The sequence below is a fragment of the Cetorhinus maximus genome, chromosome 4, assembly GCF_964194155.1.
Source record: "Cetorhinus maximus chromosome 4, sCetMax3.hap1.1, whole genome shotgun sequence".
NCBI lineage: Eukaryota > Metazoa > Chordata > Chondrichthyes > Lamniformes > Cetorhinidae > Cetorhinus > Cetorhinus maximus.
The window spans coordinates 63,095,598-63,117,867 of NC_135882.1; the positions used below are offsets into that span (position 1 = coordinate 63,095,598).

At 40.2% G+C, this 22,270-nt stretch overlaps 1 protein-coding gene across 3 annotated transcripts in view; it reads right to left on the minus strand.

Moving 5' to 3' along the window:
* Positions 1-22,270, minus strand: part of mib1 (MIB E3 ubiquitin protein ligase 1) — a 187,280-nt gene that overhangs the window by 161,387 nt on the left and 3,623 nt on the right. For all 3 annotated transcript variants that reach the window (XM_078540225.1, XM_078540222.1, XM_078540223.1), the window contains exons 2-3: positions 9,187-9,358; positions 6,357-6,486 (exon numbers count right to left, since the gene is read on the minus strand). In XM_078540225.1, the coding sequence (XP_078396351.1) occupies positions 6,357-6,486; positions 9,187-9,358 (302 nt within the window). The remainder of the gene's footprint in view (positions 1-6,356; positions 6,487-9,186; positions 9,359-22,270) is intronic.

Sequence of the window (22,270 nt, forward strand, 5' to 3'; positions counted from 1 at the left end):
TGGTCATAATGCAGTTCCAGGTTTCGGTCACCAGGTGATGGTGTGAAGCAAGTTTCTGAACACTTCCCATAACACCATTTTGCTTACTCTAAATGAGTTTATATTTTTAATCTTTAAATATATTGTTAATTTTATACAGTTATTTTAATTATTCAGTCTCTTACTTATTCCATTCCTTGCTAACTAGATAAAAACTGAGCAGACTACTGAGTGCACCATGCCTCTGAACCCAAGTACAAAGACTTCCAGATCCACCATTATGTCAGCTTTGCTCAATCTTTAGCCATTTAATCTCTCAACAGTTCTTCAGCCTTTTGTAGAATCATGAGTAGGGTTTTATACTGGCTCAACGTCACCTTCTCAAGAGTAAAAATGACCACATCTGGTGAATGAATTCAAAAAAAAAATCAGGTACAAACTTAACATTTTAAAGATATATTAAATAAAATGGTTAAATTTAGCCATCAAACTTGTCTTGTGTTTTCTAACACCTTTATTATAATTGTTAATTCAATGTCTCAGCTCAAGTCAAAAATGCCTGGGCTTCTACTGGTTATTTTCCCTCCTCTCCCATCAATAAATAATTAGAGCTTCCAATCACATTGGCACATTCTCATCAAGTATTACTAAGCATACTATCTGTATGTCAACTTGAATTAGCAAAGATTTGACAGCTTCTTTGTTTTTTCCAGAAGATTTTCAAACAAAAGGGAGAATCAATTCTCAAAAGTTGACTGTGAGCAAGTGATTGCATTTGTTAATAATTGCTACAAGCTCCACACAAATTGATAGCACTAGGAAGCAGTAACACCAGTGTTGTGCCCTTTACCAAGACAGGAAAAAAGCAAAATGTCCTGTCAAAAATCTAAATCACTTGAACCATAGAAAAATTACAGCACAGTAAAAGAGGCCATTCAGCCTATCGTGTCTGCGCCAGCCAAAAAGGAACAAATAAAAAACTAGTTGCCCATTTTAATCCCACCTTCCAGCACCTGGTCTACAGCCTTGCAAGTTACAGGTCTTTCATTGATGTTGAAAATTCAGTAATAAAATTCTCAACTAAATTATTTTGAGGATTCATAAATTTTCACATAAAAATATGGATAACATCTCAAACATGAACTAAAAATTTCAAGAAGTCATTTTTGTTCCTGGAAATTTACATTCATTAAATTTGTTTTAAGTCAGAAAACTCAATACCAGTGTACTCCAAGGCAAATTTTCTGTTCCTGACATACCTCAGAGGTGCATATCAGTCAACTGTGCACCTCAAGTGTATAGCTTTTACCCAATGAATGCAATCTCCTTTTTGATGGTGCCAGAAGCGAAGCTGCACAACACTTAACCTTAAATGTTTTAAGGCAGGAACGTAAAGACTGCTAAAGATGAAGAGTGATGGGGGAGAGTATGTAAGAGCTTAAAACTTTCACACAAAACGGTTCCATAAAAGCAGAAAATTCTGGAAAAACTCAGCAGGTCTAGCAGCATCTGTGGAGAGAGAAACAGAGTTAACGTTTCGAGTCCGTATGACCCTTCTTCAGTGGCTCTGAAGAAGGGTCATATGGACTCGAAACATTAACTCTGATTCTCTCTCCACAGATGCTGCCAGACCTGCTGACTTTTTCCAACATTTTCTGTTTTTGTTTCAGATTTCCAGTAACCAAAGTATTTTGCTATTATCTTAGGGTTCCATAACAGGGTATGAGCCAGTCAGAACAAAACGTTTATTGCCAGAACCGCAATTCCTGGACAATGATCCAAAACAAAGTAACCATGACATTAGTCCCATTCATATGAACATATGAATTAGGAGCAGGAGTCGACCATTCAGCTCCCCCGAGCCTGCTCCGCCATTTGACAAGACCATGCTGATACAATTATGGCCTCTCTTTCCAGTCTACTCCCTTGTCAGTCAAGAATCTAACAGCCTTAAAAATTTTCTATGATCCAGCCTCCACTTCTCTCTGGGAAAGGAAATTCCACAGACTAACAACCCTCAGAAAAAACTTCTACTCATTTCCATCCTAACTGGGAGACCCCATATTTTTAAACTGCGTGCTAGTTTCAGTCTTTCCCATTAGGGGAAACATCCTTTCAACATCCACCCTGTCAAGTCTCCTCAGGTTTATATTTTTCAACAAAATCACCTCTCACTCTACTCACACTTCTTCTCTCAAGACAACAGATCACTGCCCCACTCCAATTGTGCCAGTTGCCAGCATCCCCAATACTGCCAGATGCTGGCAACTGCTGGAATTCCGACATCAAAATGAAGTTTAAACAGAAGGACTCAGAAGAGAGAACACAAGTTCTTGGGGTTTGCTACCAATTTAGGAAGACAGATTCTGTGGCCAGGCCATGAATGGGGCCAGATTCTCAGTGCAATTTGAAGGGGTGAGCAGAGAAACCTACGTATTTGATCATATCTAGAAAGGTTTGGGAGAACTGCTAAGGGACTCCGAAGAAAACCCAGGCGCAGTATTTCAGAAGGCAGGAACTTCCTCAGTACCAGACCAAGGCACTCAAACTAAGACTAATACAATTAGAAACACAGACAGATTTACAGCACAGAAGGATACCATTCAGTCCATCATGTCAAGTGTCAGTTGAAAAGGAGCTATCCAGTCTAATCTCACCTTCCAGCTATTTGTCTGTAGGCCTATAGGTTACAGCACCTCAAGTGCAAATCCAAGTGTTCTTTTTAAATCCACTGAGGATTTCTGTCTCAGGCAGTGATTTCCAGATCCCCATCACCTTCTGGATGAAAGAATTAACTCAACTCTCCTCTAATACTTTTACCAATTACGTTAAATCTATGCCTCTTGGGTATTGACATATCTGCTAACAGAAATTGGTCTTTCCCATTCACTGTATCTAGGCCAGTGATTCAGAGTATAGTCTGCAGACCACTGATGGTCCGCGAAGCTCCTCCAGGAGATTGAGAGGATAGTATGATCAACTTTATCAAAAACTGAAGACAAGTCGAGAAGGATGAGGGGAAGTTTACCTTTGTCACCGTCACACACAAGGAAAGCTGTGACTTTGATTCATTCCCTAAAATTAAGTCCAGAACTGCTCCTTCTCTTGTCAGGCCTATGAACTACTGGCTAAAAATGTTCTCCTGAGTGCATTAAGAATTGTGACCTCTTTACCTTTTACATCCCAGTTATTAGAGAAGTTAAAATCCCCTATTATTGCCCTTCTGTTTCTGTGTGTCTCAGTAATTTGCCTGCATACTTTCTCTTCTGTCTCCCTCAGGCTGTTTTGGGGTAAGTATTCAGCAGTATTATTACTCCTTGTTCCTCAATTCAACACATAATTTCATTTGATACTCCTTCCACCTATCATCCCTCCACACTGCTGTGATTGTTTCCTTAACCACGGCTGCATGCCCACCCCATCTTTTTTTCTAAATCCTCCTAACCCATCTGAAAACTCTGTAACCAGGAATGTTCCTTCTCTTCTTTAAGCCATGTATCAGTAATAGCTGCAATATCATACCTTCATGCCCTCAGTTCTTCTGTCTTATTCACTAGACTCCTTACACTGAAGTACATACCACTAATCATAGAATAGTACTCTGTAGTCTCCCCTCCAACCTTGGTTTCCTCAGCTTTCTATACTCATGTACTAATTTGATGCCTTCCAATTCCAGTTTTGCTTTTCTTCCTTTCTGGATATACTCTCAGATTCCCATCCCCTTGCCAAGCTAGTTTAAACCCACCCCAACAGCATTAGCAAACCTCCCCACTCAGAACGTTCAGTAGCTGTTCAGTGACGTCCTTGACCTTGGCACCAGGGAGGCAACATACCACCTTGCAGTCACGCCTGCAGCCGAAGAAATGCCCGTCTGTTCCCCTAACTATTGAATCACCTATCACTATTTCTTTCCTGGCCTCTGCCCTCCTCCATTGCACAGCTGAGCCACACATGGTGCTGTGGGTTTGACTCTGGCTATATTCCCCTGAGAAACTACCATGCGTATCAGTTTTAAGAACGAAATACCAATTAGAGAGCAAGAGGCGAGAAAAAAGACTACAAAGTACTATTCAGTTATAAGTGATCTGTACTCTCAGGGGACCATGCATTACCTGGTGATGCTTAGCTGTCTGGTGGTCACCCCCTCTGCCTGCACATCATGAAGCTGTGGCATGTACACATCTGACACTTGGTATTCACGTAGCTCTCAGTCTCACAGTTCACTAGGTTGATTCCTGGGATGAAGGGGTTGCCTTATGAGGAAAGGCTAAGCGCAGGAGGCCTCTGCTCATTTGGAGTTTAGGAGAATGAGACTGAGGGAGCTTATAGGTTTAAAAATGATGTTTCTTTTGGGCAAACTAGAACCAGGGGGCATTGTTTAGCGTAAGGGGCCACCCATTTAAGATGGAGATGAGGAGGAATTTCTTCTCTGAGGGATGTGAATCTTTGGAATTCTCCACCTAAGAGATGTGGAGGCTAAATCATGGAATAGGTTCAAGGCTGAGATAAACAGTTTCTTCAATTATAGGAGAGTCAAGGCTTTTCAGGAAGAGGCGGAAAAGTAGAATTGAGACCAAGATTAATCCTATTGATGGTGGAGCAGGCTCGAGGGACCACAAGTTCTCCTTCTTCCCCTATTTTGTATAATCTTACGAAGAAGCTGAAACTTCCTTCCCACCTACCAGTACCTATCCCACAGGTATTGCAGCTGTTCAAGAAGGTGGTTCTCCACTGCCTTTTCAAGGGCAACAAGAGATGGACAATAAATGCTGGCTTTGCCAGCAACACTCACATCCCATGAACAAGTAAAAAAAATTAAGCAGATAGGACAATATCCACTCGATCCATGCAGGCTAAGAAACATTCCACTCAGTTGAACCAAGCACTTGAGGGGGCAAGCACAAAATCACTTGGACTAGGTGGGAGTCAAACAGGTGAGCCACAAAACACTTGCACTAGCTGTGTATGGCGAGCTAGCAGGTTGGTAAAGCACTCTGGAAGAATCAACACCCAGGAGTTCTTCACAATGCTCTATCCAGATTCAGTCCAACCATCTCGTGACTGGCTCTGAAGCAAATCCCTTTTTTTAAAACCTACAATCTACCCATTAGCTGTTACACATTCAAGCCCAACCACAAATACTCCAGATCCAAGTACTCCGCTACAGCTGATGATAACCAGTTAAGATTCAGCCAGAAGGTCAGCGCAGGCTAGTGCCATGGTTGGCCATATTCTAAAGAACTCCAAACAGCTGAGGCCAAGAGCATGGGGACTGAGTCAAGTCAGGTCGCCCAACAGAGGTGGTGGGTGCAGCCAAAAGAATAGCAAATACTAGTGTCTTAACTGGCATGAACTACAATTAAGCGTGAAAAATCATTTGATGAAATGGGGAGCAAAGGCCAATACAGCAGGTAAAGCTTCAGCTAAGTACACCAGATTAAAGTGCCAAGCACCTGAAGCAAGATTTGGCTTCTGAGAAAACATTTTTAGGAATTTAAAAAGCCATATATGTAGGTACAAAGGAGTAACAGTAAGCATTTCACACATGTTCATTTAAATGGATTTCTTACTGTTACATTTACCAATAACTTTATAGCAGGCTGGAACATCAAACTAACTTAAAATATTTGCAGTGATTTGATACATTTATAGCAATTTGATTAGTGTCTTCATGCTCCTTGCCAGATTGTAACCAGTAACTTTAAAAAGCAATGAGCAATTTGAATGCTCCATTTTCCACTGCTTATTCATTCTTAACATCTTAAGGACGACTTTTGATTTACACATATTTAGTTAACTGGGTATCCCTTAACAAGTTAACATTTCGGCCCTAGACATACATCCTGAGGTGTGATACTTTCAACTACTGCTTTTCACAGGCATATGACAGATATATTCTACACAAATTTCAGGAAGATGATTTTCCTTTAAAATGTGAAGAAAATTTTCCAAGTATAAATTCTCAAAAGCAACATCACAAAGTCTATTGGCTGCCAGTTTCAACCTCCCCGAAATCAAACCATAATGGTAACACAGCAAACCATGAAACACATCTTGTTTTCAATGAATAGTACAAGTAGAATGCATTCCAAAGAATCATGAAATCAAATGTATTTATTGTTTGCTGTGCAACCATTATTCAAGCTCAACAGCCTTTCATAAGTAACATTACAGTTAATTGCAAAGTGCATTAAATACATATAAACAGAATGCAAACACCTGCATTGTATCCGTTATCATTCTACTCCCACTTTGGTGTTAACTTCTCAAATTTATGACAATGGCTTTAGGTCTGCACTTCAACAATACTATCAAATAAGCAGGTAATACTTGGATGACTGACCAAATTCCAAATGTTGTTGAAACAGACTGCTTACCTTTCCCCTACGTCCGTTGCCCCCATCTTGGTCCTCCCATTGCCAGTCCACTCCACGTACCACTCTTGCACCAGCAAAAATCCCTCTTGCAGTTATCTTCTTCGACTTTCGTCGAGACTCCAGCAAAACTCTAATCAAAAGAAAACAAAAATCACATTCTTGAGGAGGAAAAAACCTGGATGCCCATACAACCCAGAATGGTGATATTCTCTTTATCCTCCCTTCACCTAATCATCCCACCCCCATTATTAATCAAGTGTCTTCTCTTTAGGTCTCTCAAGGTCAGAGATAATGGGCCACAGCTAATAAGCTGATAATGTAGCTAAACTGCTTTTCAGTCAGGCAGAATCAAGGTTAATCGTTATCTCCGACTCTTGGCTTCAGGTTTTCTCGGAGTCTTGAGCTATCCCAATTTCACCTAACAACAAATGACCTGAAGCTGGATATTCTGTCCATTAATATAGAAATATGCCCTTCTCTTTGACACTGCTGTGAGATTTGCTATGACATATCTATCCAAGACCCATTGGCTGAAAGGGGAGAAAAATCAGGTGCCACTGTCATCTTCAGGTCCTAGGTTCTCTAGAATATCTTACACACTTTGCAAATGGTTCCAAAATACTAAATTTACAACTCTTCACTTTGGAATGCAGTCAGCTAAATTCTCTACTTTCTGGCATATGCCTGATAACTTCACATGTGAAGCGCGTTCGGAGTTCAGCAATGCTTTCAAAAGCCACAATGGCCTAATTGCAAGAATCTTTGAAAATCCTTCCATTGTGCTTTCTTGCTAATTAATGAAAACTAACTTAAATACTATGACTGGCTGTACTTTTGTTTAATTTCTTTGGTATGCTTTATCTTATAGTGGATAATTTTATTCTTGCTTGTGATGCATCCTGGGCAGTTGCTGAGAGTGACTTAATGGGGAGCTATGGATTGGGCTGTCTTTTTGACCCCAAGGGTTGTTATTCACAATAAGAGGTTGCAGTGGAAGAATTAATCCAGGCTGGTCTTTTAGTTCAAGCTGGTTTATTTTCAAGACAACTCCTCAGTGCTACTGACTTGCAAGTAGCTTCCATGAAGTGTTCCAGCTGTATCTTTTTATTCTGTTTGGATGGAATAATCAATGCCCATCATCTGTTTAACTAGAAATTGTCTTTATCAAGGTGATTGCCATGCAGTGCGATTACTTATACATTGACAGGGTTTGGAAAGGATCCAAATCATAAAAAGGTAAACTTCATCAAAAATATAGCAGAGTGTGAAAACAGACGGCTTGTTGTGTAGAAACAAGGAGATAAACTTCTCTGCAGGGTCTCAGAAGCCCAGGTGCGATTTAGAGTTAAGACAAAACGACTGGGTGCCAAGACCACCATGTTTTCCTCGATTTGGCCAGGCACTAGCACTTGAGAGTTAGAACCATCTTTCTGCCCAAGCCAGGTCAATTTTATCGTTTATAATCGGGCCTTTCAAATAATAGCAAGGTAATGACTGGGTTAAATGGGTCTTTGTATACTTTCTTTATGCAGCAAAGCCCAAGAGGAGACTGCTTGAGCACTGGAGTTGTATTCCATATCACATTGACTGACAAGACAGCACTTAGGGTATGACCAGGGAGTAGATACGTGGAGATCATGCTTGTACCCAGGCTGTAACGGTAATGCTGTTTACTGCTCAGGTATCAGCTTGCGTCAAGTCTTACTTAGACCGAATAAAACATAACCACTGGCATCAAAAAGGTTATCACTTCAAATCATTTCAGAACTTGAGAATTGTTTAAAAGGGTTAATGGACTCGAATTCTAACACAATGACATTCTTGAAAGGGGCACATTCAACAGACTATGGATTGGACAATTTAATCTGAGACCGTTTGTATAGAGAGTCAAGGTAGACAAGCAGGTAGCCTTAGCCAATGGCAATAGTGATCCGGCCAAAAGGCAGATTGCCACTTGGTTTAAGAGAAGTTAGAGTTTCCACACAAGTACTGGTACAGTTCCTCTACAGCTAGGTTATCTGTGCAAATTACAGTGTAATATGCACAGATAACTTCACCATAGTGAAACTGACAGTCTAGGATTAAGTTGTCCAATCCATAGACTGTTGAATGACTATGCCCCATTCGACAAATGAAACATAGTTTGGTTTATAAGTGTGCTTAAAGATGAATATGTCGCACAAAGGAATGGTTGCACACCAAGCTCTACAATGAGATTTTGTAAAAATAATTTCTGAAAAGGGCAAGCTAAAAATAATGGATTTCAGCCACCATTTCAGATTATCTGATGATTAAATGGATGAAAAGTCAGTTTCTGCACAATATTACATCTCCGACCAATTGTACATGTAGCTTTCGCGTCTAACCAGACCCCCCGGGGTACAGCTGCACAGGAACTAAAGTAGATATTATCTACATGCAAGCATCATTCATGAGTGCTGTCAGATTATTTGACCTGAAATGGAAGACCACATCATAGCTGGCCTCAATCCTATCCTCACATCTACTATAAATAAAGTGGCTAAATAGTGACAAGGTGCGGAAACTCTTGGTCAATTTTCCTCTCCCCAACCAAGGATCACAAACTCATTGTTGCGGTCCTACCACCAACCCAGTTAAGGTCAGCCAACTCGGCAAGGTCAAGAGTCAAACCTAAGATCAATACAGCACAGCCATTCACTGAAGCCATCAGGAAGCTATTGCCACCCACTTTAATGTGAAAATAATGACTTGACCTAACCGATTAAAGCATGCTTTTGAATGCTGAAATTTTGCATCACAGAATGACCAAATAAAGCTCTGATAAGCTACAATTGCTCTTTTCACTTACCTCTCACTACCAGGTATGGTGATTCTATAGAACCTGTGCCTCAGATGGTGCTTATCGCCATGGTAGCAAACTGTGCAAAGATCATAATTAGTACACTCTGCACACTTCCAACGAATGCCAATAATCGGCTGCTGACGACATGTATCACACATTGTCCCATCATGCTTGATCCCTTTAAGAAAATAAAATAAAAGTAAATTAGCAAAGATCCAGTCTAAGTTGAAAATTAAGGCAGTTTTGACTTATCCCATGCCCAGAAATCTAGACTTACTTTGGTAGCCATGAGGGTTTTCTTTATGAATAGGAAGATAGGAATAGGAGTAGGCCATTCAATTATATCACAGCAGATCGGATCGCAGATTCTGTAACCCTTAATACTCTCAACCTAACAAAAATCTATTATTCAGTATCGAAATTTTGAACTGACCTAACCTTAAGATCATTTTTGGGGCAGGGAACAGGAGGTGGAAAGAGCATTTCACATTTTCACTGCATTCTGCGAGAAGTGATTCCGTACATCACCCCATAACAGGTTAGTTCTAATTTTAAGATTATGTTCCCTTGTTCTAGACTTCCCCAAGAAGAAATAATTTCTCTCGGTGTACATTAAGGCAGCATTTAGCCAAGTGTGCCATCAAGGAGCATTAGCAAAATTGAAGTCAATGAAAATCAGGAGGAGAACTCGCCACTAGTTGGAGTCATACCTAGCGCAAAGGAAGATGGTTGTGGCTGTTGGAAGTCAATCAGCTGTCTCAGGATATTACTGCAGGAGTTCCTCAGGCCCAACCAGCTTCAGCTGCTTCACCAATCACCTTCTTTCCATCATAAGGTCAGAAGTGGGGATGATGACTGATGACTACACTATGTTCAGCACCATTCATGACTCCGCAGATACTGACACAGTTGTTGCCCATTTTCAGGTTTGGGCTGATAAGTGGCAAGTAATATTCACTCTGCACAAGTGCCAAGCAATGACTATCTCCAACAAGAGAGAATCTAACCATCTCTCCTTGAAATTCAATGGCATTCCCATCGCTGAATCCTCCACTATCAACATCCTGGGAATACCATGGGACCAGCCATATAAATACTGTGGCTACAAGAGCAGGTCACAGCTGGGAATTCTGTGGCAAATAACTCACCTCCTTACTCCCCAAAGCCTGTCCACCATCTACAAGGCACAAGTCAGCTCCGACAACACTCAAGAAGCTGGGCACCTATCCAGGGCAAAGTCGCCTGCTTGACTGGCACCCCATTCATCACCTTAAACATTCACTCCCTCCAACACCGCTCCAAGGTGATAGCAGTGTGTAGTATAATCTACAAGGCACACTGCAGGAACTCACCAAGGCTCCTTGGACAGCACCTTCCAAACCCATGACCTCAACCACCTAGAAGGACAAGGGCAGCAGATATATGGAAACACCACCACCAGCACACTTCCAAGCCACCCACCATCCTGACTTGGTACTATATCGCCGTTCCTTCATTGTCAAAATCCTGGAACTCCCTTCCTAACAGCACTGCGGGTGTATCTACACCACATGGACTGCAGCGGTTCAAGAAGGTGGCTCACCACCACCTTCTCAAGGGCAATTAGGCATAGGCAATAAATGCTGGCCTAGCCAGCGACGCCCACATCCCGTAAATGAATAAAAAACTTAAATTCCAAACTCGTCTTAAACAGCTCAATTAGATCACCCCTTAATCATCAATATTCAAGGGAATACAAGACAGTCCTTGTAACTTAACCCTTCTTGCTGCTGTATCATTCTGGTGAATCTGCACTACACTGCCAGCAAGCCCAAATATATCCTTCCTGAGATGCAGTGCCCAGAATCGAATGCAATACTTCAGATAGGATCTGATCAACAAAAAAGTGCTGGAAATATCAGCAGGACAGGCAGCATCTATGGAGAGAAAGAGTTAACATTTCGGGTTGAAATCAACTTTCATCGGAACTGTTCTGATGCTCCACAGATGCTACTTGACCTGATTATTTCCAGCATGTTTGTTTTTATTTCAGATTTCCAGCATCCGCTGCATTATCAGGACCTAATCAAGGCTCTGTATAACTGTAGCGCAACATCTACCCCTTTTTATTCTAGTCCTCTTGAGACAAAGACAAACCACCCAATAGCAAGTTTAATGACTTCCAATATTTGAACCCCTAAATCTCCATGAACCACAGTTCCTAGCTGCTCATTGTTTAGAAAATACTGATTTATCTTGGGTCCAAAGTGGATGATCACACACTTTCCCACTTAACTCCAACTGCCACAGTTTTGTCCGCTCACTTAATCTAACAATCTAACTGTGCAATTTTCTGACTCTTTGTACATGATTAATTGTGTCATCTAATTTAGTGTTGCCAACAAACTTAAATATGTGGTTTTCCATTCAGTCATCCAAGTCATTTATAAATATAGTGAAAATCTGTGGGCCCAGAACAGATCACTAGGGGACACCATGTGTCACATCCTGCCAATTTGAGTACATCCCCATTCGGTATCCCTACTCTGTCACCTACCTCCGAGCTCATTTCCTATCCAAACCAATAGGTTGCCTCAATTCTCCCCAATATGTGCTCTCATTTTTGTTAACAGTTGCCTATGCAGAACATTGTCAAATACCTTCTGGAAGTCCATATAAATAACATCCACAGACGATTCCTTATTTACCAGATTAGTTACCTCCTCAAAAAAATTCCACAGGCCTGTTGGACATGACTTGCCCTTTACAAATCCATGTTGGTTTTCTCTGATCAGCTCATATTTGTCCAATGCTCAATCACTCTGTCCCTACTAAAAAGATTTCAGTAACTTCCCTATAACTGGTTCTCATCTAATAGGCCTATAAAATTTACTAGTTTATCTTTCTTACCCTTCTTAAATAGTGGTGCCTGAACTGAAACAGATCTGTCACTTAGTAGCACCTTTGTGTTCTGAGTATGAGGATGGGGTGGGGATTAAACACAAAGAAATAATGGGAATATCAGCCCCTAGGATTCCTACTCCTAGTTGCTATCAGTTCCATCCACTGCTAAGTACAGAACTTGAATGGTAATCATGCATTAAAGCACTTGCTTGGTCCAGGCTATCTTCCTTGGAGATTTAGCAGACAAAAAAAACACTGAAAGCAGAAAAAGCACAGATTTAAGTCAAATCATGTTTGCCATTACCTCAAACTAGACATTAGTCAACTGCACACAATCCAACAAAACTTTGAAACGTGGTGATAGTGAACTGGGCTTGTTTCCACTGCACAAAGACACTCTAGTTCTTTCAAAAGTCAGATACGGAAAATAGTCCAGATTTTTATAACGTCACATATAGATAACAAAAAAATGAAGCAATTCATTTAAGCTAAATGATAATTGTAGAACAAGAGATTGGATATAAATTGAAAAATACTGAAGTGTAGTTGGTTAGAAGAAACTTCGGGAGAGCAAACAAGTTACCACTTACAACTTAATTAAGTTTAGTTTGCATAACAAAAAAAAAACAAACAACTCCTCACTAAAATTAGATGCTTACCTTTTTCCAGACACACAGCTGCATTTTTAGTCAACTGCTCCTAAACTGTGAGATTAGCATAGCGCTTGCTCCTAAATCTCAAGTATATGACAAAGGGTCAGCATCAATTTTTTTTTGATGTGCAGTAGGATTGGCATTCTGAACATAAAAGATTCTAAATCAACTCATTTTGACAGTGGCGTAAGAAGCTCATGAAACCATTGTCTGAGGGCTCATTTTCAGCTGAAACACAATATTTCAGGTCTCAAAATTGCTAACTCACACTAAGTGCCACTAAAAATGAGCAAAGAATGATTTATATAAAAAAAGGTTTTCCAGGAGGAAAGAGTGCTTTACATTGATGTCTCTCGTAATGTCACATCAATGAGCTGCTTTACAAAGGCCCTTAATGAATATCTACAGAATTGAAAATCATAATCAGTAACTATAGATATAAACAGAACAGGTTGGAACTTTAGGAAAATACATCATAAGACTGAATAATGGAGACTGTTAGATTGATAATCTGGACTTTCAATTAATCACCTGTAGGGATAGAATGGTAGCGAAATTTCACAGTTAGCTTACAAATTTAATCTGCAGTTATTGACTCTGTTGAAGAAATCAATAACTACTACATGACAATGCAAACTAAATTTATCATTTGGAAGGGGAAGGCTTGATATGCTACCTGGCCTGATCTCTTTCAATGTTTATCTTCTAGTTCTATAACAGACTGGCCAATTGAAACTCCTGCACTGGCTGAAGGTTCTTTGACTTAACAAGCCTCACACAGTCTTCAGTTCTTCAGATCATGAGCCAGACATGAAATTGAATACATTCTCTGCCAAATTAAAAGAGATCCAGATGCTCTACGGAAGGAAAAAAAGAGAGCTATACCATATTCATTGTTGCACATGTACTAACTTCAGTTATAATCAGGTTCCATGTCATGTCCTCCATTGCTGAATAGCATCATGGAAATTCAAGGCCACTGGCAACTTCTGAACCACACTACAGCACAAATCACTTTGAGGCGTGACATGATACAGATCTTCAGAACGTACAAGAGCAAAGAGACCACCACAGTCTATTCAAATAAGGAAACCCCTATATATCCAAACTAGAAGAAACAGTAATTTCAGAAGAATTGCGAACTTGAATCATTTGTGGTCTGTCTTCTATTTTGATTTTGTTCCTCCCAAATAACTCATTTAATGGACTAAGATAAAATTAAGAAATACTATGAGACAGTTGCTGAGCTCAACAAAGGCTAAATTAACAATTAAAATTGCATCATCAGGACAGCTGAAGTTAATGCTTATATAGAATCTAATGTTGTTAAAGGTAATTCAATTCCTGGAAAATTCTGGACTCAAATATTTTTTCTCCAGCTCCCCAATGCCCTCATCAACACTCAATTATTTTTTAAAAAGCTATACAATTGTAAAAATTCCACCCCCCTCCCCCCCTCCTCCCACAGCACCATTGACCATACATGAATATAGAAACATTTAGACAAATAAGAAGCTCTCAAGCCTGCAATAATTTGGTATTATAACCAATTGCTGGGAGGTGTGGAAGAGCAATTCTCAAGCAACTATTCAATTTTCAGTTTATTTTCCTGCAAGATACTAACTGGTCTCCAGGCAGTAATTTTGCACAGCATCACTTGGTGGCATTCGCTATTCCACAAAGTTAGCGTAAAGCAGCATCCACTATTCTGCTGCACACGATAGACTCTGGATCTCCAATGTACTGCACCATCTAATCTTTAAAATAGGCACTGTGAAATTCTCTCCAAAGCTGCTCTATATTGCAAAATTGTCGCTAATTGAAGCTGTGGTACCCAGTGTTCCGTCATCTCCCCATTTATACTGTTGCCATAAAAGTCATTGTTAATCGCAAGCTGCCTGCAACATCAGAGGTTGCTTTTCAACAACTAAGCAATTATACTATAACCATACTGGATGTTAAAAGTTGCAGTTACAGACAATAGTTTACTCTTGATCTGAAGCTGGTTAACTTAAATTACCAATCACTTTTTAAAATCTGCACTAAATTCTGACTTTATGATTTAATAAATTGGATAATTCAAATTTTTTTAAGCACATAAGCAATCAATTATCAGTCATCAGTTTTGACTTTTAATTAGACCAGCAGCTATAACTGTGCAAAGTTTTTTTGTGCAACCTTACAAAAGAAATATAGTTGAAAGAACTGCTATGAATCATCAGAAGCTGGCCAAGGATATACATCATAGCATTTCAATGTATTCCTATAAAATACTTAAAGGGTGCCGAATTCCAAAGCGTACTTCAAATTGATGTTTCAGAAAATATATCCAAGGGCTGCAAGGATCAGATGTCTTTCAAAGCTGTATGATTAATAGTTTAAACTACCACAAAAGGTAGAAATCTTGTTGGAACCTGTGCAAGCAGGCTGCATTTGCAGCTTGCATACCTCTAAGAAAATGTATTTCAAACACAAAGTGACATGTGTACGGCGTGCAACAAGATGGTTTACAAAAAGACATTCCAAAGCTCCTGATCATAGCTTGTTCCTAAAGTTTGCTCTAATTAAACTACAGAACAGTTTACAAAGATGGTATGAAACACGAAGGGTTTCACAGCTATATAACAGATCAATTCAGTTCTTTGAGATGCTTTATCATTGGTGCACCTAGGTTTATTCTATACTGAAGTGAATCATTAGGCTCACTTACCTGGCAGGCGTAACAAGTACTGAAAGCATACTTCTGGATTTGATCAGTGTGGCAAAACACCACCGTAAATCAAGCCAGTTTGTCTGCTTGAGAGAGTAAATGCTCTCCTTGAAAATGAGATCCCAATGGAAGGGAGATGGGTCAACAGATGGTACAGATCAGCCACAATCTAACTGAATGGTGAAACAGGTTTGAGGGGCTAAATGACTAACTCCTATTCCTATGTTCCACTCAGCTACAATCAAAAATATACCCTGCTGGGAAATTGTGTTTATAATTGCATTTTTTAAGACACTACATTGCAGCTCAACCAAAACCCATCAATTAAGTTATCCCCAACTGGTTTACTGGCAAAACTATTGTTTGAAGTTACAATACTTCAATAGATCCTCCAACACCACAGTGGTTAAATGCATTCCCTGTTGAGTTATACTGAGCAAGGAGGTCCCAGATTCATTCCCGACTATATGCCAAGTTAATTGCTCTTGGCTAGAAAGGTAGTAGAAATAATACAACTGGCCCCAGTGTCACTAGGTTGGTGAGGGGGAGATTTTTTAAAATATATAGAAACATAGAAGCAGGAGTAGGCCATTCGGCCCTTCGAGCCTGCTCTGCCATTCATTATGATCATGGCTGATCATCCAACTCAAAAGCCTGTCCCCGCTTTCTCCCCATATCCTTTAATCCCTTTCGCCCCAACAGCTATATTTAACTACTTCTTGAAAGCATACAATGTTTTGGTCTCAACTACTTTCTGCAGTAACGAATTCCACAGGCTCACCTCTCTCTGGGTGAAGAAATTTCTCCTCATCTCAGTCCTAAATGGTCTACCCCATATCCTCAGACTGTGACCCCTAGTTCTGGACTCCCCCATCATCGGGAACATCCTTCCTGCATCTACCCTGTCTAGGCCTGTTAGAATTTTATAGGTTTCTATGAGATCCCCCCTCATTCTTCTGAACTCCAGCGAATATAATCCTAATCGACTCAATCTCTCCTCGTATGTCAGTCCCGCCATCCCAGGAATCAGTCGGGTAAACCTTCCTCAGATAAGGAGACCAAAACTGCACACAATATTCCAGGTGTGGTCTCACCAAGGCCCTGCACAATTGCAGCAAGACATCCCTGTTCCTGTACTCAACTCCTTTGGCTATGAAGGCCAACATGCCATTTGCCTTCTTTACCCCCTGCTGCACCTGCATGCTTACCTTCAGCGACTGGTGTACAAGGACACCCAGGTCTCGTTGCACATTCCCCTCTCTCAATTTATAGCCATTCAGATAATAACCTGTCTTCCTGTTTTTGCTACCAAAATGGATAACCTCACATTTATCTACATTATACTGCACCTGCCATGCATTTGCCCACTCACTCAGCTTGTCCAAATCACAGTGAAGCATCTCTGCATCCTCCTCACAGCTCACCTTCCCACCCAGCTTTGTGTCATCTGCAAATTTGGAGATATTACATTTAATTCCCTCATCTAAATCATTAATATATATTGTGAATAACTGGGATCCCAGCATCGATCCCTGCGGTACCCCACTAGTCACTGCCTGCCATTCGGAAAAAGACCCGTTTATTCCTACTCTTTGTTTCCTGTCTGCCAACCAGTTTTCTATCCATCTCAATACACTAACCCCAATCCCATGCGCTTTAATTTTACATGCCAATCTCTTATGTGGGACTTTGTCGAAAGCCTTCTGAAAGTCCAAATAAACCACATCCACTGGCTCCCCCTCATCAACTCTACTAGTTACATCCACGAAAAATTCCATTAGATTTGTCAAGCATGATTTCTCTTTCATAAATCCATGCTGACTCTGTCCGACTCTGCCACTGTTTTCCACGTGCTCAGCTATTAAATCTTTTATAATGGACTCTAGAATTTTCCCCACTACCGACATCAGGCTGACTGGTCTATAATTCAGTTTTCTCTCTACCTCCCTTTTTAAATAGTGGGGTTACATTAGCTACCCTCCAACCTGTAGGAACTGTTCCAGGGTCTATAGAATCTCGGAAGATGACCACCAAATGCATCCACTATTTCTAGGGCCACTCCCTTAAGTACTCTGGGATGTAGATTATCAGGCCCCGGGGATTTATTGGCCTTCAATCCCATCAATTTCTCCAACACCATTTCCCTACTAATACTGATTTCTTTCAGTTCCTCCCTCTCACTAAACCCTGTGTCCCCCAACATTTCTGGTATGTTATTTGTGTCCTCCTTTGTGAAGACAGAACCAAAGTATGTATTTAGTTGGTCAGCCATTTCTTTGTTCCCCATTATAAATTCCCGTTTCTGACTGTAAGGGACCTATATTTGTCTTCACCAAACTTTTTCTCTTCACATACCTACAGAAACTTTTACAGTCAGTTTTTATGTTCCCTGCAAGCTTACACTCGTACTTTATTTTCCCCTTCTTAATCAATCCCTTGGTCCTCCTTTGCTGAATTCTAAACTGCTCCCAATCCTCAGGTCTGTTGTTTTTTCTGGCTAATTTGTATGCCTCTTCCTTGCATCTAATACTATCTCTAATTTCCCTTGTAAGTCATGGCTTGGCCACCTTTCCCGTTTTACTTTTGCACCAGACAGGAATAAACAATTGTTGAAGTTCACCCATGGGCTCTTTGATTTCCACTCATGACTCTGCTAGAAAGCAAAGACTGATGAGCACAGGGTTGGGACGCCCCACAACATTCACTCGAGCTGCACATGAAGAACACTCATTTGGGTAAACTATTCGTCTCTATGGAACTCTAAGCCAGCATGGTTCAGGACTTCAAAATAAAGTAGGAGATTGGAGAACAAAAATGTTTTATTTCTGGACACCCTCATCATTGGTTCAATAAGTTTAGAACTTTAGCCATTAACTACAAATTAAAAACAAATTCATCCCCACCAAAGAATTGTATTTTAAAACACTGGCCAATTGCACTTGCTCATCATTATATGCAAATTAGTTGGGTGAAAACTTGGGGGAAAAAAAGCCTAGTGCAATTTTGGATGCAATTTTCATCCAGACCAATCGATTGCCTAAAGCGGAAGCTCCATCCCAGTGAGTTTAATTTCTGCCTCTCCAAATACAAAAGGTACTAAGTTCAGTTGCAAGAAAACATGGTAGTTTTAATAGGACTGCCGCACAAGGTAAAATACTGATTTCCGCTCTACCACAACTGTTCCTGCTGAAAATACAATTTGGATCACGTCAATTTCTACTGAATTGGAAATATTAATGTTAGCACGCATTCTCATAGACATTAATCAGACCTCTCTTTACCAGGGTGGGGTGTAGGGTTTCTGCAAGTTGACCCCACCAGAAAAATCCCATTTCTAGAAGAAACATGTAAATCTCAAGTTCTAACTGCCTTATTCCTCACAAGTCTAATCCAAATGTTTGTAGAAGATTGGCAGAGTTTCACCAAAGCAAGAGGATGAAAGCTACTAGCAATGGTAGTTATGCTAATCTCAGGCAGGTTGTGGTCCCCTCATCTAGCTCGCAGAGGAATGAATCTAAGAGATTAGTGCTACTCATGCCCGCTGTAACACACTGTCTTTTTGCACAAGTTTGAATTTGAGGACACGGCTAGGCATATATAAATATGCAGTAAAGCCATATCTTCTCCGTATTCTTCCAAGAGATGAGCACAATCTATCAAGTTAATGTGACTTAAGGCGCTTTTGGTGAAGAAGTTAAAGAGTTGACTCAAACTACCAAATGATAGTTAAAATGTCTGATCATGACTCCCTGCTTTATATTATTTTGTGGCCTAAATCTCACAACCCTCTTCCTTTTAGACTTAAAGTTCTACCCATAAGGTGATTGTACACGCCAGAGATAAATGTTTGAATATTCTGGGTGCCGAGAAAGTAGCTCAACAAGGGTATACTTTAGGCCTATACAAATATGCACAATTAGGTTATAAGCATACTCTCTAAATAACAGCCTAGATTTTGTGGTGGTTACAACGACATTCACCTTTATTACACCTCTGAAACAGACAGCAACTTCAGCAGCCTGCACATGCGCAGAGTGTCGCAGAAATCCAGAAGGTGGTGTCAGCAATTCAACACTTCCTTGGGCTGCAATCAATGGGAAATCTTTAAATTGAACTTCTACTCCAGCACTATTATACACTCTGTAAAAATCTTTGAAAAAGTTACAACTTGTTGAATGATGTATATCTGGGCTTTTAAATAGTTCATAATTACTGTTGAACACTCTCACCAGCGCAGAAAAGCTAATTTTAAATGTCAAATTTGCTTACTATGATTAAAAACCATTAATTTTTAACTTTATCTTAATCCAATCATATCTTAATCCAATCATTTATTTTGCTATCTGAAATTTAAAATGAAGATAACTAGTACTTTTAAATTCCTGAATTAGACACTAATCCAAAAGCAGAATACTGGGGAAGCTAGAAATCTGAAATAAAAACAGAAAATGCTACAAATAGTCAGGTCAGGCAGCAGCTCTGGAGATAGAACAGAGTTAATGATTCAGACTGATGATCTCCCATCAACCTAAAACGTTAATTCTGTTCGCTTTCCACATCTGCTGAACACTTCTAGCATTTTCAGTTTTTATTTCTTTTAAATTATCTGGTTTGCTGTCTGAGAGAATACTTCAATGTGATTGGCTGCTTAATCTGTTTGCTGACACTACGGGTGCTGGCACACCTGTACCAGATTTAATTTACCATCAGCCACTACTTCGCCGCTGATCACAAATTTGGGACCTAGTTGTTGAGAATATATATCAAAACTAACCCCATCAACTTCCTTTTTTTAACAAGTTAAGATTTGAAAATGTTAAGTTAATGCTGGGCCACTAGTCATGTAAATGACAATTTTATTATTCTGAATTATAATTTTTTGCATGCTAAATTACTCCAAATAAAATGACCCAAAAGAAGTCCTAAAGGCAGGCTGGAGTCACTGAGTTATATTCACAAACATGTGGTGAGTAAATTGCCATCCATAGCGCCAGCTCAAAATATTGGCTAAACAAGAGTTAAGGAACTTATATGAAGCCTTTCACACCCCTGTATACAATTAATTACTCTTGAAATGTTGCCATTGTTTCCAGGCAAATGGAGCAGCCAATTTACACTAACAGCAGTACTAACAGAAACAGCGAATGACTTAAATATCCGATTAATGTATTTTTGATGGCGTTGTTAAAGGTTGAATTTCGGGCCAGGATACTAGCACCCCCCCCGCCCCCAAAACCCCAAACTCCTCTTTAAGAAATATCATGAGCTTCAAAGACTCCACTGCAGACAGGGTGTTAATTTAACATCCCATCTGAAAGAAAGCACCTCTGACAGTACAGCACTCTGAGTGCTGCACTAAAATGTTACCACTGAGCAGTGAAATTTACCAACTGAGCCAGTCTGACAGTTTGTAAGGGAAAGGCTGGCTTACAAAGCATGGCAAGAATCACAAGGACCTAAGAAACACTGACACAGTAAGATATGGTCTGAAAAAACTTTCAAGAAGCTCCTTGATTTTTGTCACAAATACCTTCTTTTATTTGCTGCTGCCTGCACACCTCTTATTTTTGATCAATCACAGATCACTATAATCCAGAATAATGCAACATAATTTCTAATGTTACGACAAGAACACCTTGTATTAACTGCACAAACTGTTCCCATTCTCACTGTCTGCCACAACAAAAACTTCCTCACCAACTCCACAATTTTTGAAGTATTTCTTCTAGGAAGATAGGTGACACTGGCAATGCCTAATTTACCACCCATTCCTTATTGCTCTGTTGGTAGGCCTTCTTGAGCTATCATAGTTATTGTGGTCATGGTACTCCCATAAAAATGACAGGTAAAAAAATTCAAAGGCTTGGCCCACTGACAATGAAGTCATACTTTCCAAAGTAGGACAACATGCCACTTGAAGCTAATGGTGCTGCCAAGATTTTGCGGTTCTTGTTCTATTCAGTGCAAAGGGTCGCAGGGGAGAAAGGTGCTGTTACAGAAACTATATATTGTACATATTGTAAACCATTGTGCATCAGCGATGGAAGGGATGGATAAAATCCAATAACAGGAGCGGCAATCGAGAAAACTGCTGTTATGGATGCTGTTGAAATCGAGTCTTGTCCCAGCTGCACCCATGTAGGCAACTGGCTAGAGTGCCATCACCCTTTGACTTCAGCATGGAGAAGAGGTTTTTAAAGGGGTCAGCAGGTGAATTACCCATCGCAAAATACCCAGCCTTTCCTCTGCTCTTGCAGCCAATGTTGATATGGTTGGGCCATTTAACTTTCTGAATGTTGATAGTGGGCAAACTGGTCAATTGTGGTGCTGTTGAAGGACAGGTGAAATTGGCTGGGCTTTCTTTGCTCAAAATAGTCAATGCCTGGCACTTGCGTGGCAGGAGTGTTAACTGTTCCATGGTGCCATACTCCGTTGAATGCTGTCTGTGCTTTGCTCATTCTGCCCTGTTTATCGTGCAGGTTGGATTTAGCAAGAAGCAGAACACTGGTAAAGCCAAATGTAAATGTAAGAAGCCATGCATGCACCTCAGACATGTACAGCTTTTCAAATCACATGTTGAGCCTTAACAGCTTAATAACTCGTTTCAGAGGAAAATCCGTTCAAGCCAACAAAGTTAAAAGTGCATTACTAGATTTCAGCTGACAGCTAAGGTTCAAGTACTACAGTTACGCAGCAGTACACAGACAGTAGTTTAAGCCTAACGTAATCTCAAACTTTCAGATGACATCAATTACCTGAGCAATACATTCATGAATTCTGATATTAGCTAATAATAGCCTAGAGAGACTACTATCTTGTGTTGTGACACAGCAGTTGGTAAAGG